The sequence below is a fragment of the Cajanus cajan genome, chromosome 3, assembly GCF_000230855.2.
Source record: "Cajanus cajan strain Asha chromosome 3, NIPB_CcT2T_4, whole genome shotgun sequence".
NCBI lineage: Eukaryota > Viridiplantae > Streptophyta > Magnoliopsida > Fabales > Fabaceae > Cajanus > Cajanus cajan.
Genome location: NC_138519.1, coordinates 65,128,388 through 65,145,458, shown reverse-complemented (window position 1 = coordinate 65,145,458; position 17,071 = coordinate 65,128,388). Strand labels below are relative to the sequence as shown.

The 17,071-nt window shown below is 34.2% G+C and overlaps 1 protein-coding gene across 2 annotated transcripts; it reads right to left on the bottom strand.

The window, feature by feature from the left end:
- Positions 1-3,546: 3,546 nt before the first annotated feature.
- On the bottom strand, positions 3,547-14,723 carry CPN60ALPHA2 (TCP-1/cpn60 chaperonin family protein). 2 transcript variants are annotated; one of them, XM_020367929.3, is made up of 9 exons: positions 14,566-14,723; positions 14,316-14,478; positions 13,309-13,430; positions 13,000-13,207; positions 12,764-12,909; positions 12,084-12,390; positions 11,272-11,522; positions 4,920-5,120; positions 3,547-4,240 (listed from the first exon to the last, which is right to left on the bottom strand). In XM_020367929.3, the coding sequence occupies exons 1-9, from the start codon at positions 14,635-14,637 to the stop codon at positions 3,953-3,955; spliced, it is 1,758 nt and encodes a 585-aa protein (XP_020223518.1). In that variant the 5' UTR covers positions 14,638-14,723; the 3' UTR covers positions 3,547-3,952. The 2 variants fall into 2 exon arrangements, with proteins under 2 accessions (XP_020223518.1, XP_020223519.1); XM_020367930.3 differs by lacking the exon at positions 14,566-14,723 and having other exon boundaries at positions 13,329-13,430; positions 14,316-14,456.
- Between the last annotated feature and the right edge of the window lie 2,348 nt (positions 14,724-17,071).

Genomic DNA, 17,071 nt, shown 5'->3' with positions numbered 1-17,071 from the left:
TTGCCTATTATGTCATTTTTCTAGTTATGGCTTTTGATATTTTCTATATAAGCAAAGGTAGGTTAAAATCTCTCAACTACCTTCTTGAAAAAAAAAGTATAGGTTGATTTTAACTTGAAGAAAAAAAATCAATTCATTTTACCTTTTTATTTTATTTTTCTATAAGTGCTTTTGAAAAAAAAAATGTAAATAGAACATATATGTGTGTGTGAATTAAAGAAAAAGGCTTATATAGGTTAAAACTGACATCAAAAGGTGTTAAATCTAGACCCCAAGTTGTTTTAATTATGATAAATATTTAGTTATGCAACTTATAAGATTGATGAAAAGTCATCTACATTGACATTTTAGCTAAGTGTTTTAGGGGAAATTGGTAATAATCAAATCAAAACAAAAGTTCAAAATAGATGTATTCAAGGTGCATCAAGTAAAGAATATCAAAAGAATTTAATGAAGCTCATCTGAATGAAGAAGTCAAAGTTTCTCTCTAAAGATTCACTCTTAACTTATCGCAAAGACATCAAAAAAATTCTTACTTAGAAGCTACATCAAAGGTTATATAGAGTTTGCAGCATCAAAATGAAGTTGCTCCAAAGTTAATATCAAAATGGTGTGCTAAAGGACTATCTGATTTTAAGTAAACAAATGCTTCTGAAATAAGCACATCAAAATTATGTTATATTCAAAGTTTGTGCATCAAAATGATGAAACATCATATCTTTCATATGAATTACATTCTTTAAGGATCCATCAGAAGAATAATGATTAACAAATATAAAAGATGATTAGTGATAGTATGCCATTGAAGAAACTTTAGAATGAAGCATTAGAATGATTTATGTTTCAAGGATAAACCGATGAACATACATACAACAATTTAGACCTTAGCAAAATGACTTCCGTTATAATAAAGTTTTCGCCAAGATAAAGATTTATGAAGGGTCAAGTCAATACTATCAAGACTTCATCTAAAGTAATTTTGATCATAATAGGATTCTCATTTGTCTCATCAAAATGGGACATTAGATTGAAACATCAGAATGAAATTTCATAATGATTCTTTCGAACAAAGTTTTAGCTTACCACATTTGGACAAGTTAGCATGTCCTTTTTAAAATAATTGCAACAAAAGCCTCCTTCCTAATAATTTCTAATATTATTTATGTGAGACTTTACAGAACATCAAAAGGCATTAAAACAATAAAATAAAGGGACAACTCATAATAGACACCCTCAATTGAGGAAACTCACTTTTTGTTTCATCTCTCTCTATAAAAGAAAGGCTCATTTCTTCACTTGTATACTTGAGTTTTCTTGTATAACATATAGAAGTATGAGATTGTTTATATTAATGGAAACCCTCTTAGAGAGAGAAATTGTAATTTGTGAAAACCTTCATAGATAACCAAAATTTGCCAATTTAAATCCTAGCCAAGATTTGTGCTACTTATTATAAGTGCACTATGGGTACAATGCGATTTGGGAATCTTGTAAGAGTTGTGAACTTTGTGCTTTGAACAATTAGAAAGATTGTTGTATCCAATTGTGATTTTTGGAATGTGATTTTAGTGGAATATCTCATTAGTATTGTGAGAATTGAATGCAGCTTTAAATTTGAGATAAACCAATATAAAATATGTTGTAACTCTCCCTTTTCTTCCCTTTATGTTATTGTTTTACTTTATTAAAAGCTAAAACTCATTTTTAATAAAACAAACATTTATAAAATAATATATTGAACAACACATAAATAACATACACTCATATTAGTTCAAAAGATCCAAAAAAAAAATCTATTTTGAGCTAACAACTAATTTTATCAAAGTTATTAAATTTTCGTTTTGAACACAAAACAAATACATTATGAACAAATATTTTATGAACTAATTAATATATACTTATATATGTGCAAAGGGAGCTATTTTTTTTTTTGAAAACACAATTCAACTCCTCTTCTTGTGTTATTTTATTCACTTCAGAAATGGATTAAATAGTGTCTAATTTTACCACCTTTTTCAATCAATTAATTGACCGACGAAGTTTAATAAATAAAATAGTATCAATCAATTTTTTTTAGCTACTAAAAGCACAAACCTTAATAAAATGAGGGACCTTTTTCATATTTTACTCTATTTATTAATTCCTTCATACTTTTAGATTAAAGCAAATAATATCATATTTTATTAAATTAATTTGATTCTAATCAGATGTTAATAAAAGTGAATTTCAAATAACAACAACAATATGAGAAAATTTTAATTTAAGAAGATATCAGCAGATAAATAAATTAAACAAGTCAGTCTATTTATGTTTTAAGTATAACAAATGGGCATAAATTATATTAACTAGCAGAGAACGAAATATTGTTGTGTCTCTCTGTTCACATTTCTTAATTTTTTAGTACAGTACATCCTTAACTGTTTTTTACTGGACTAATTACTAGATATACTCTTTTTTTATGCTTACTCGATATTAAATGCTTACTACTTACTGTGTGTCTAGTTATAGATAGATAATAAGTATTTAAATCAGATTGTTGTTACGGCTGTTGTAATCTTTCTTTCTTTTATATATAATATATGGGTAGCAGTTGATCAATCATAAGCACGGAAGAGACAACATTAAAATATTCACCATCATGGCTAACTAACAACCTGCTTAAAGGGGAAGGGCAGTTAACAGCAGTTGTTGAAAGTTGAAACAGCATGCGTTTGTCATATATAGAACACTACTCTTCTAAGATGAATGAGTCTGATGAGAAGCGTTTTAGTTTTGGTTAAGACAAAGAAAAGACAGTGTCCCAATAAATAAAAATATATGACCAGTCACAACAAGAAAAATGTTGGAGAGAAGTAAAAACACGTGTCAGTTCATGAAAGCAATTAATTTCACGTAATTGTAATTTTACTTTAATTGTGTAGTAAAAGTCATTAAAGATAATTGGTATGCATTTAAATCAACTGGATTTTAGTCAAGGGACAGAATCATTTTCTACTTTATTTTAAAAGCATCCACCACAAGGACAAGAAAGAGACCCGTCAACTTCTACAAACAAAAACCACAAGACACGTAACAAAAAAGCAAAAACTTGAAAAAGTTTTTATTCCGTGGTACATTTTATGACTGAGTTTGAAACTTGATTTGATAGTTGACATTCCAGTATAACATATTAGTAACTAAACAACAAAACCGCGAGTCCACATAGCACGTAAGCCTTCAACATCTAATCCATTTGCAGTTGTACCTACTCGTCCAATAAAATTAAAAGGAACAATGACTAATGCCTCAAGACTTATTAAATCATCCACAATAAAACTTAAGAAGAAAAAAACACTAGTATGACAAAGCTAAAATTCAAACTTATATGGTGTATATTACGTATTTTCCTTCCGTAAATTAACCACTTAGGTTTGATTATTACATTTGTCTAATCATTAGGCCTCCGAGAGAACTGAAGGTAACACTTGTTTCCATATTTTGAAGCATATAGATTATCAAGAGACTAGAGTTAACGGTATAAGCATATCCCACATGACACAGGCACACTACAAGCACCCAAATTAGATTTTTTATTATCAACAGTCTCTTGAAAATATCACATTACCGGTTTCATGGAACAAAACTGATATCAACTATAGTGTCAAAAAAACTAATCGGTAAAATGTTGAAAGAAACCTAACACTAATGAATTCCTTGTGGAAAGCACTTGAACTTCACGTCTTCACCGGTTGTCTAATTGTTCCAATGACTTCATGACACATGGGTTTCATCAAGTCATATAACTCGAGAGTAAGAAGCAGCAATCTCTGACTTTCCCATTGTTTAAACTTGCATATTCTTACTGCTGCTGGAGTATTAACCAACCCAAGGACATTCACAAGCTTTGAGTAAACCAATGGCATCCACACAGTGAAAGACTTGACTCTTCAAAATTGTAATTGTTTTCTCCATCTTAGGGTGTTATGCCAGGGACCATGGGAACAGGTGGCTTGGGTTTCTTTATTTTATCCACCAATATAGCTTGTGTAGTTAGAACCACACCAGCAACAGAAACTGCACTTTGAAGAGCACATCTTGCAACTCGACTAGGATCAGCTACTCCGGCATTCAAAAGATCTTCGTAAATGCCTGTCATAGCATTATATCCTGTTCTCCAATCATGTGTTCTAGTCTTCTGAACAACAACGTCTCCATCAACTCCCGCATTAGATGCAATTGATTTTGCAGGTTCAAGGAGTGCCTGCAAAGATTCATGCGTAACCACTTACATATGTAAAAGCATTCCAGACAAATTAATATGGAATGTTACCTTTACTTTAAGCAGGAGGGAAAATAGTAAATAAAATTCAACATTTTTATGTGAAAATGTGCCTGACTGGGCTATATGGGTAGTAATATTTAAATAAACATCATTATATTATATTTATTTATAACTACAAAATTTTAAGAGTCAAGACCAATAAAATATAATCAATGCCCTGCTAAAGAGTTAATATTTGCTTTTTATGCTAACATTGCAAACCAATATGCTTCGTGCAATTCATGAGTATGTTCCTCGAAGTAGCAAAGACTCGTTCAAGATAGTACAGTCAAAATGTAAGAAACCATGGTTGAAATCCTAATAAACATGCACTGTCTGGCTCATGCAGGATTTTCAGAAAAGTGAAAGTCCCACCCAAAATGATGAGGTATACTTTATTAAGTAAAACTTTTTTCTTTCAATTACAATCCAAACAAGAATTTGAAAAAGAAAACTCGCAAATCTCCAGAATTTCAAAAAAAAATTATAAGTCAACACACTACTAATTTAATATTGTCCCCTTTTTCATGGAAAGAAACATTTTACATGAAAATAATCTTATAACATTCACTTAGGAAGATAAGAGAGACAGCTAGTAGAGTAAAAAAATGTAACACACCTTTGCTATAATATCAGCACCAAGTTGCTCATCTAGATCTTCCATGGAGTTCCTTATTGTTGGTATCAAGTCCAACAGGTGGACATATGTGGCACCCCCTCCAGGAACAATTCCCTCGCTTATGGCAGCAAATGTTGCATTCTTTGCATCCTGAATTCTAAGTTTTCTATCTTCAAGTTCTAGCTCAGTATGTGCACCTACCTACATAATTGGTTATTGCACTTGAATATGAATAATTTCTTATTATTGAATCTGAATAGGTACAATAAAATAAATAGGTAGAAAACATAATCAATCCCTAAAGTTTAGGGATTTAGATAAAACTAACTAAAGAGAAGATAAACTAGTATATCTAAACTATATCTTATAGAATTATCTTAACACTCCCCCTCAAGCTGGAGCATATATATCATATGCATCTAGCTTGTTACATATATATGTTATCCTAGGACCACGTAAAGATTTAGTAAAGATATCTGCAAGTTGATCCTTGGAGCAAACTGAGGAGGTCTTGATGATACCGGAGAGGATCTTTTCTCTGATGAAATGGCAGTCAACCTCTATATACTTTGTTCTCTCATGAAAAACTGGATTAGAGGAGAGGTATAAAGCTGACTGGTTATCACAAACTAGTTCCATATGACCAACCTTGCAAAACTGCAACTCTTGAATTAAGAATTTTAGCCACAAGAGCTCACATGTGGTGTGAGCCATAGCACGATATTCTGCTTCTGTACTTGATCGTGCAACAACACTTTGCTTTTTACTCTTCCATGAGACAAGATTACCACCCATGAAGACACAATAGCCTGATGTTGACCACCTATCACTTGCATCACCTGCCCAATCTGCATCTGAATATCCAACAATGTTTGTATGTCCTCTATCATTGTAAACAAGTCCTTTTCCTGGTGATCTTTTGATGTATCTAAGGATTCGAACAACTGCAAGCCAATGACTCTCACAGGGAGAGTTAAGAAACTGACTTACAACGCTGACAGGAAAGGATATATCAGGTCTGGTCATGGTGAGATAATTCAATTTGCCCACTAATCTCCGATATCTCCCTGGGTCAGGATAAGGTCCCCCTGATTAGGCATAAGCTTCACATTAGGATCCATGGGAGTGTCAACTGGCTTACAATCTGTAAGTCCAGTCTCTTCTAGAATATCAAGGGCATATTTTCTCTGAGAAATAGCAATACCAGACTTTGACTGAGCGACCTCAATCTCGAGGAAATAACGTAGGGGACCTAAATCCTTAGTTTGAAAGTGTTTAAATAAGTGTTGCTTTAGTGCCTTGATGCCCTCCTGATCATCACCTGTAATCACAATATCATCTACATAAACAACAAGATAGATAAATCTATGTGTCGATGAGCGTCTAAAGAAAACAGAGTGGTCTGTCTCGCAGCGGATCATTCCAAATTCTTGTATAACTTTGCTAAACTGACCAAACCAAGCACGAGGTGATTGTTTGAGGCCATACAAGGACTTTTGTAATTTACATACAAGACCAGACCCCCCTTGAGCAACAAACCCAGGAGGTTGATCCATATAAATCTCCTCCTCCAAATCACCATGTAAGAAGGCATTTTTGATGTCTAATTGAAACAAAGGCCAATGCCTCATAGCAGTCATAGCTAAGAAGAGACGAACTGAGGCCATCTTCGCAACTGGAGAGAAGGTGTCGCTGTAATCCAAACCATATACTTGCGTGTATCCCTTAGCCACAAGACGAGCTTTCAATCTATCCACCTGTCCATGAGGGCCCACTTTAACATTAAATACCCACCGACAACCAACACCAGATTTTCCAGGCGGAGGTGGGACAAGTACCCAAGTGTGATTGGAGTCTAAAGCTGTCATCTCATCAATCATTGCTTGACGCCATCCTGGATGGGTTAAGGCCTCCTGTACAGTCTTGGGAATGGTAATAGAGGAAATAGCAGAGACAAAAGCATAATAGGTAGGAGACAAACGATGATATGAAAGAAAGTTATAAATAGGATGAGGATTACAAGTAGAACGACTACCTTTACGAAGAGCAATGGGCAAGTCAACTGAGGTAGGTAGGGCCGGAGTAGGTGAGGAGACTGAAGCAGGAGTAGAATCACATGGCTCAATTGAAGAATCATTGGGAGGAACAACAGTATGTGATCGACGCTCATAAGTTATCCCAAATCGGTGTAGAGGATGGTCAGACCCTGGTAGTGCGGGAGGATCTGGTGCCTCTAAAGTAGCAGGTGTGGTAGGAGGCACACTATGATCAAAATGAGGAATAGGCAATACCTGAGAGAGGAGATCTGAGTCAACCGGAGAAACATCTGTGGCAATAAAATATGGTGTATCTTCAAAGAAAGTGACATCTGCACTGGTGTAAAATCGATGCGTAGTAGGAGAGTAACAACGATACCCCTTTTAAACACGGGAGTATCCTAAGAAAACACATTTGATGGCCCGAGCAGACAACTTAGCACGTCCTGAGAAAAGATCATGGACAAAACAGGTACAACCAAAGACACGAGGATGAACAAAATAAAGGGGATCCAATGGGTATAATAGGGAATGAGGTACTTGATCATTCAAGACAGACGATGGCATTCGATTTATTAAATACCCTGCATGGAGGACAGCATCGGCCCACAACTTTGGGGGTGCATTGGCATTCAATAAAAGAGTACGAGCAGTGTCCACAATATGTCTATGTTTTCGCTCAGCTACACCATTTTGTTGAGGTGTATGAGGGCAACTAGATTGATGTAGAATGCCATGGGAAGCAATAAATGATTTGAAGCAATCTGAAAAATATTCTTTAGCATTATCACTTCGTAAAATCCGAATTACTTTGCCAAATTGAGTTCTGATCTCCGAATAGAAACTTAGGAAAATATTGAATAACTCAGAACGATTTTTCATTAAAAATATTCAAGTACATCTAGAAAAATCATCAATAAAGATGACGTAATACCTATGTCCTAAAAGAGAAGGAACGCGACTAGGACCCCAAACATCAGAATGAATAACATCAAAAGGAGACATAGCTCGACTATTAATACTATTAGGAAAAGAAGCTCTAACATGCTTCCCTAATTGACACGACTCACACTCTAAGGACTCCAACCTGAGAGATGAGGTACCATTTTCTTTAATTTATTCAAGCTTGGATGACCCAGGCGACGATGAATTAAACCAGGAGACTCAATAGATGCACATATGGTAGAGGTAGAAGGCTGACAGTAGTAGAGACCATGTGATTCAGATCCGGCTCCAATCGTCTGTCCCGTACTCCGGTCCTGTATCAAGAAAGAATCAGAAGTGAAGGTTATGACACAGTTTAGTGACCGAGTCAACTTACTTATAGAAATTAAATTAAAGGGACATCCAGGAACTAGTAAAACAGATTTTAATGGTAGTGATGGAAGAGGTGATATTTGACCAATACCAGTGGCTTGGACTTTTGACCCATCTGCAAGAGTGATATGGTGTGGAGTTCTAGGTGATGATAGGTTAGGGAAAAGGGAGACATTACCAGTTAGGTGATCAGAAGCACCGGAGTCCAAAACCCAAGGTCCAATAGACGTAGAATGAGAGAGACAGACTGTAGAATTACCAGTATGAGCAACAGTGATGGAAGAAGAGGCCTGTTTAGTTGCCTTGAATTGAAGATACTCTTGGTAATCATCGGTAGATAATGTGATTGGATGATTGCCCTCCGATTCAATCTTGAGCTCTGGAGCTGAAGTTGGAGATTGAGCCACATTAGCTATCTTGCTTGGAAAGCCATGCAAGGAATAACACCTATCTCGTGTATGTCCATCTCTCTGACAGTAGGTACAATGGAGGTTTCCTCTACCCCCTTTACCGCGACCACGACCTCGACCACGCCCTCGACTTCCACGGTCAGCTGTGCTAGAGATAAAAGCAGAGGACTCAGATTCTGGGTGAGGATCTGCCTCTGGTGAAGGGACCCGAATCAATCGATCTATGAGTTCTTCTACTGTAGGAATGACAGGATTTGTCAAGATTTGATCTCGAACAGATCCGTAATCTTTGTGGAGTCCTTGAAGGATAAACACCATGAACATATTATCAAGTTTGTTTATTATTTGTTGAGGATCATCACTAACCAACATTAGCTTGAGCTCATCAATAGTGGATTAAGGACGATTAAAATACGTTGGCAAATCATTATCAACCATACGAAGAGTTGCCGGACCATGAACAGACTCGTATATTCTTTGGATATCATTGGCATAGACATTTCGAGCCTTCTTCCAAATATCATAGCATGTCTTGTACGGACGAAAATGCACCATTAATTTAGGCTCAATGGACTGCCACAATAGAGATACAAGTTGATAATCTGTCCGTTGCCATTCATCTCTCACCTCTTTATCAACTTCAGACGCCCTTTTAGTAAGATGATCATAAAGACCCTGACCTAAAAACCACATTTCAACCGCAGTGGACCAATCCAAATAATTTTTACCATTAAGCTTTTCAGATGTAATAGTAGGTGATCCAGAAAAGGCAAAGGAGACCAGCCCCCTTTTGGAAGATTCAATTTTTGGGTTCTCCTTGGGAATCTCTGCCATGAGGAGAAAAAGAAGAAAAACACCAAACAATCAACCACGAACAGAAACCAAACAGCCACAGAACTTCAAGACAGCAACCAAACAACACCAAACGACCACGAAACTCCGAGGCCGCAACCAAACGACCTCCAACAGACCACCTAGAGTGTGACCCACTACCTGAAAAGGGTCAAAACGAGAAGAGGGAGGGCCGACGAGTCCAACGGAAGAAACCGCGTCGCAAACGGAGGCTGGTAGGGCGGCGCGTGAAGCCCACGCGCCGGCGAGCTTCCTCAACGAGAACCGCGCGTGGGAGCGCGTGAGGCGGCAAATGACGGTGGATCGCGATGGAGAGGCCGATCGGCGACCTCTGAGTGTGCAGGCGGTGTCAACTCCGGCAGCTGCAGACAAAATTCGAAAACCCTAGAAACCCTAAATGTTGGCGACTGGATTAGGGTTCCTGGACCAGAGTGCTCTGGTACCAACTTGAATATGAATAATTTCTTATTATTGAATCTGAATAGGTACAATAAAATAAATAGGCAGAAAACATAATTAATCCCTAAAGTTTAGGAATTTAGATAAAACTAACTAAAGAGAAGATAAACTAGTATATCTAAACTATATCTTATAGAATTATCTTAACAATTGCATTTTGTAATAAACACTTAAGAATGAAAATAATGTTAATGTAACATATTGTGGGCAAAATTTAAGATGACAGCTGTCTCTTTCTGTACAACAAATTGGAATCAAGAATTGTGAATATGGAAAACAAATGAAAAGTCAGTAAGACCAGTGTAATTAACAGTGGCCTATTTTATCTCATGCGTAACCTATACAAGAATTGAATTCTTGTATAAGTTCCAAGCTAATTATTAGATTTCATCTTAAAATCAATTGACATTAAATTGCCCCATAGGTATAGAAACTGCACTGCATTGAGGTAAGCAATATGGGACTTTCCAATACTAATGGTGAACTAACCCCTATAACTAAGAATATGAAGCAAACAATTCAAAATATACTTTTACAAATATTTTTTTATCGCACAAAAATATTATGGATAAAAGGGCAACCCAATTCATGAGTCTCCCACCGCAAATAGTCTGTTTCCAGAATTTAAACCTGTTCCAAGTCACAAGGCACCGACCTTACTATTGTGTCAAGGCTCATCCTCATACAAAAATGTTATGAATGTTATGCGGGAACTGTATGTGATCTTTAATTTTTTGCAAGCCCTAATCTCATACAATTCAGAAACAGGACCCTATAACAACTGATAGGCAAAAAATACAATGACCAGAATTCTGATTTGAGTCATTTAACAAGCAACGAGCCATTTTGATTTCTTGGTTAAATGAATACTATAAATATTATTGTAAGAATTTGATTTGACTCAGGAAAAAAATAAAAGTAGAAAAAGAAAATTATTGCAGACAAGATAAGTAACAAATATATAATATATTATTTACGATAAATATAATATGAATTATATAGAAGTGAAATTTTTTATAGGATCCCACTTCTGTAAAGATAACATATCAAAAGGCAACTAGGTGACAAACTGCCATCATTCCATTTCTCAAATTACAAGCAAGTTGAAGTACATGATAAACACTTTGATCCAATAAAACCAAATAAAATATAAATCTCAGAGTTTGGACAATTGAACAGAGTAAGAGATGCTAAAGCAACATTAGCAAAGTAAAGAGCCAAAGTTCAGCAGAATACAGACAACCCATGACATTTATATTGAATTAGTCATTTAGTTACCTTTATAACAGCTACACCACCAGAGAGTTTTGCAATTCTCTCTGAAAGTTTTCTTGACAGGTTTGCATTATCTGTTTCACTAAGATCCTTCTTTATCTGTGAAATTCTAGCCTGAATTTCAGCCTTGGTACTAGGATCAGCAATGATAGTTGTTGCATTACTGGTTATTGTCACTTTCATTGCAGTGCCAAGCTGGTCTGATGTTACACCATCAAGTGTAAGACCCATGTCTCCGGAAAGAAAATCAGCACCTGTGGTGTTAATGACAACATGAGGTCAAACAAGTTAAGCAGAAAAGGTGTGTTGATCTTAAACGAGGCTAGACAGAAGACTCCTAAGATATGGGAAGAAAAAAGACATAATGGGTATATTTAAGAATAAAAAAATCCAATTTTCCTCATACAAATAGTCACATGCAATGCACAAAAAGAAAATCTAAAATTGATTATCATCCCATTGAATATATGTAATTTCAAGTCTATAGGAATAGGATCAATAATTATTTCTATTAACAGTCAACTGAGGTCCTGAAACATCACAACAGGAGGATTGCAAATCATGGCAGCAAGAGCTAGGCAGTTATTAAATGACAAGGTAGCATCACATTGGTATCCAAGGCAGTCAAACTGCTGAACTAAAACAAATTCATAATAATAAATGAAAAAAAAAAAGCAATGACATAAAAGTTTCTTGTCACTAAAACAAATTGCATAGGCTTCATGAAAAGAATTCAAAAATAGGAAGCATAACCCTAGTATAGAGGAAGTTGGCAAAGATATCAACCACACTTATCAAATTCTGTAGGAACTCACCAGTCATAAGTGCAATATCTTGTAACAAAGCTTTCTTTGCGCCTCCAAATCCTGGACATTTTACCACTGCAACTCTTAGTAATCCTTGCATTTTGTTCACTACTAAGGTTTCCAACACTTGGCTTGTGATATCCTCTGCAATAATTAAGAGTGGGGCACTCAACTGCATAGCCTTTTCCAGCAAAGGAACTATTTCTTTGACATTTGAAATCTTTTGATCAGTTACTAAAACTTTAGCCCAATCAAATTCTACAATGGATTTCTCCTGGTTTGTAATGAAGTGAGGAGACATGTAACCCTTATCAAACTGTACAAAAAAGAAAAATAACAACTGTAATAGGGCAAAACACAAGGATTTTTCAGACTAGATCAATAAGAATTGATGTTGGTTATCGAGTAATATTATGTTAGAATATACAAAAATATCTTATCATATTTTAGAGTATCTAACATAGACTATCCTTCAAGATTAGTTTCCCTATTCCTCATTATCTCTTAGGATCGATTACCACATTTCATTACTCCATGATTTGTTTCCCGAATTAGTTAGGATGACAATTAGTGCTTTAGGTTTTAAGAACATATTATAACAGTACTCAGTATATTATTATTTAAAGGGTCTTTTCTCTTAATCACCTTCCTCTATGCATAAAGCCCCACAATTTCAGCATTATCTGTACCTTCATCCCTTCTTCAATTATCACAGAGGTTTCAGATGATGAGGAAGACTCAATAGAGATAACCCCATCTGAACCAATCTTTGCCATAGCTTCAGCAATCAAGTTACCAACATACTCATCATTTCCAGCAGAAATCGATGCTACAGCTGTGAAAAAGAAGGAAGAAATATCTTCAATATTTCCTTGAGAAGAAAACCTGTTAATTTGACAAAATCCAAACAAGCATAAGCAATGACCTTTAATATGCTCCCTTCCTTCAACAGGAACACTTCTCTCCTTCAAGAACTTGACCAACTCCTTTACAGTCTTCTCCATCCCCTTCTTCAAAGAAATAGGATTAGCCCCAAAAGCAACTGCTAATAGTCCAGATTTAATCATGGCTCGAGCCAAAATAATTGCAGTGCTAGTTCCATCACCAGCCAACTCATTCATTTTACTTGCAACCTACAAGCAGGAAAACTAAAAACATAAATACATCTCTAGTTACTTTAATCTCAAATTTTATCCATTGAACCCGAGGCAAAATCCTAACAACCATGATCAACCTCTTGAATTAGGATGGCACCTGCATTCTCAATTGCATCCGAAAGCTCAATGGATCGCGCAATTGTAACACCATCATTAATCACTTTAAGGTTTCCAGATTCAGAAAGAATAACATTACGTCCTGCATGGTTAGGAATGAAATAAATAAGCACAAACAGCCAACAATCACTAGACCAGAATCAGCCAAACGCCTGTATAATATTGAGATTCAAAAGCAAGCAATTTCTAGCTCAAAAATAAATAAAAGCAATTGTGACACTCGTTAGTGTTTCTTTAGATTAGCTTACTTTGTTGACAAAACAGCTTATAATAAAAAAAAAATCCAAACAAAGCAAAACATGCACGTAATGCATGTTTGGATTCATGTTGGATCATCCAAAATCACAATAAAACACCAGCTAACATGATTTTAGGTAAATCTCCGTGTGTTTTGGATGAGTGCTTGCAAAATTGATTTTGAAGTAACCTAATTTATGTTCGGATATTTTTATTCTAAAAGCAAGTTAGCACCCGGTATACAATTTTTAATCCAACACAAAAGTTACCTAAAGTTGCTTCAACTCAATTGATTTTGCATGCATATTAATCTCTTATGGTGAAACCAAACTTGTTAACACTTCCCTAAAAATCACGTTAGCTGGTATTTCAACATAATTTCGGTAATCCAGCATGAATCCAAACACACACTTCACATGTTTGGTACCACGTTGAGGAATTGATTTTGGGGCTAAAGACAATTCGGAGAAACTTTTGCATTGGATAAAAAGTTTTGTTCTTTTCAAAATTAAAAAAAAAATATAAAAAAAAACATCTAAACATACACTCAACATTTTGCAGTCACTCACACAAATACACACTAAATCAGTGGCAAATGGAGATTGTTCAGGCAGAAATGGAGATGAATAGTATATGATAGAAATTCAGCAATGCAACAAACTGAACACAATACATTGGGTCCATTGTGATATACGAGACAGTAAATTAAAAGGGGAATAACCAAATATACCTTTGGGTCCAACGGTAAGAGAGACAGCATCGGCGAGTTTATCAATTCCGGCTTGTAAGGTCTCTCTGCACTCTTTGCCGAACAATATCTTCTTGGGGCCTGCACTCACCACAAAGCGCGGGATTTTACGAACCCCAAATGGCGTTTGGTTCCAACGAAAAGGCTGCAACGGCGTAGAGTGAGAAAAGGCGTAGACATGGAGGAGAGTGAGGAAGCATAACATGGCAATTAGCAAACGAAAGATGCTTACTGAGAATGAAAATGAAGGGTTTCGATTCAGAGGGATGAAGAGTGACACTTGAAGCGGTATTTGAGTATTCATGTCGGAGACAGTGTTTGAAAGTGGAAGCTGGCTTCTTCAAGGAGTTTCTGTCTGGTTTAGAAGATTGTGTTGTGGCTTATGAGAGTTTCCAAAATATATACGCTACTAGGGTCTTGGAAGGTTTTACAATTTTCTTTTTGTTTAAATTATAATAATTTTTTAAAATAAGTTTTTAGTCCCTCTTTTTAATAATTTAGTTTTTAATTTTCTTAAGCAAAATTTCTCCAACTTTTTATTAATTTTTTATTCTATAAATCAGTCTTTAGATCATATCTGTTTTATTAAGTGATTACATTTGTTAATAAGTCATAATTGACGTAATTATTGATATTGACGTAATTATTTAATATAATATGTATAATTTTTTTATTTATTACAGTCAAACATTATTTTATAAAAATAAAAATATTATTAAAATAATTATTCACTCTTATGATTATGAAGTATCATACGATTTAATATTTATTAAATAATTATGTTAATATTAATAATCAAATTAGTCATAATTTATTAATACAAATCATCCCTTAATGAATAAGACTTAATCTTAATCTTTGTAAACATAGAGCAGAAGGTTAGTGTAGGAAAATTAAAAATTTGGTAAAGAGAAATTGTTAAGAAAATAGGGTGGGACTCACCAAAAAAAAAATTAGAGAGAAAGTGTGAGAAAATTTACTTTTTATAAAAAATAGGGGGAGGGGGGGAGAGGTTGTATAATATATATATATATATATATATATATATATATATATATATATATATATTAATTTTTATTTTTCTTAAAGGATTTTTTATAAGGCTTTTTATAATTATTATAAGGCTTGTGGTAAGGCTTTTGAGAAACAAACTGTTTTCTCTGGGCCTTTTTCTTGATTGCACTGGGTGTTCTAATAGGTTCTACTCTGTATTGTTCACAAAAATTTCCTATTTCTTTTCTATTGGTTCCAGCTTCTTTTCTAAGTTTATTTTGGAGTTTGAAGTCATTACAAACTTGTATTCCAGTATCAATAATAATATTATGTATTTGATCGTATGTAAGGATATTAAAAGGTATTGGTTTTCCAAAGTGACTTTCTAGTTTTATTTTGACTTTTTCAGAAAATAGTTTTGGTAATCCTGCTATGAACCTTTCTTTCCAAAATCCTTGAAAATCATCCTCTCTTAGGGTAATTTTTGACATAAATATGTCCTTATACCAACGGTAATCGGACATTGTTGGACAATAAAGGTTTGCTAATTGACTAGTTGCTCTATCTTTAAAAGTATTGGGATCTCCTATAAAATGTTGAATAATAGTATAAATAAGGGTTGCAACTGCATCCTTTTCACCAGTTTCTAGTTTTACTGGTGTCCAAAAATTATCCCACCAACCTTTAAGTTGGCCAGTAAATCCTTGGACTATAATTAAGGCTGTGGCTTTATCTGAGTTTCCTCTTCTCTTCTAGGCACTGGCGGCCATTGACATCATACAAATATAATCTAATAAACTTTGTTCACTCATACCATCTATATTCCATTCAATCATTTCACTTCCTGAATAACTATTTTGTACATATTCTCCTCGTTCTTCATAAAGAACATCTGCTGGAGAAGGTCTAAGATAATATGTTCTTGTTTTTGGATAATGAGTTTTAATTTTATTAACTGTAAAATCATTTGTGTCTATGGTGTTTATTGAAGGTTTTCCTAAGGTCAATTTTGATAATAGATCTTTAATTTCTTCAAATTTTTCTTCACTTTCACTTCCTAATTTTAATGAATCTATATGGGTATTTAACTGATATATTGGTTTTACTAATGGTTTTGGAATACTTGAGACTATATTACTACTACTTGAGGAAAGAATTTCTTTATCTTCTATTCTTGTTAATTGTTTTGACAAAGTTTCTAACATACTATTAGAAAAATTTAATTGATTATGAAGTTTTTTAATATCTTTTTTATTAATTTCTTGTTCTGATTCATTAATAGTTTTGTAAGGACTTGCCTCTATTTCTTGTTTTTCTACTTCTATTTTAACAGTAGTCATAGGGGGATATTCTGAAATAATAATTTTATTATCTATTGTTTTCCAAGTTTTATTTGTTTTTACTAAAGGATTTATTGATTTAATAATATTATTTTCTTTGTAATAGTCTTTAAACCAATCAAAGAAATAAATATTGATTTCATTTTCTTCCATATAAGAATAATATAATTCTCTATATTTAATAGTTTCTTCTTGAGTAAAATTTTTAAAATACCAATTTCTTAAATCTTTATTATAATCTGCTTTAAAATCTTGATTAATCCATTCTTTATCAATTTGAAACGGTTCTTGTTTTATAATAGTACTAAGAACTTGAGAAGCAGTAGGATTAAAATCATCTTCTTCTTCATGTTGAACATTTTCATAAACAGGTCTTGTTATTTTAGAATTAATATCTAATTTGGT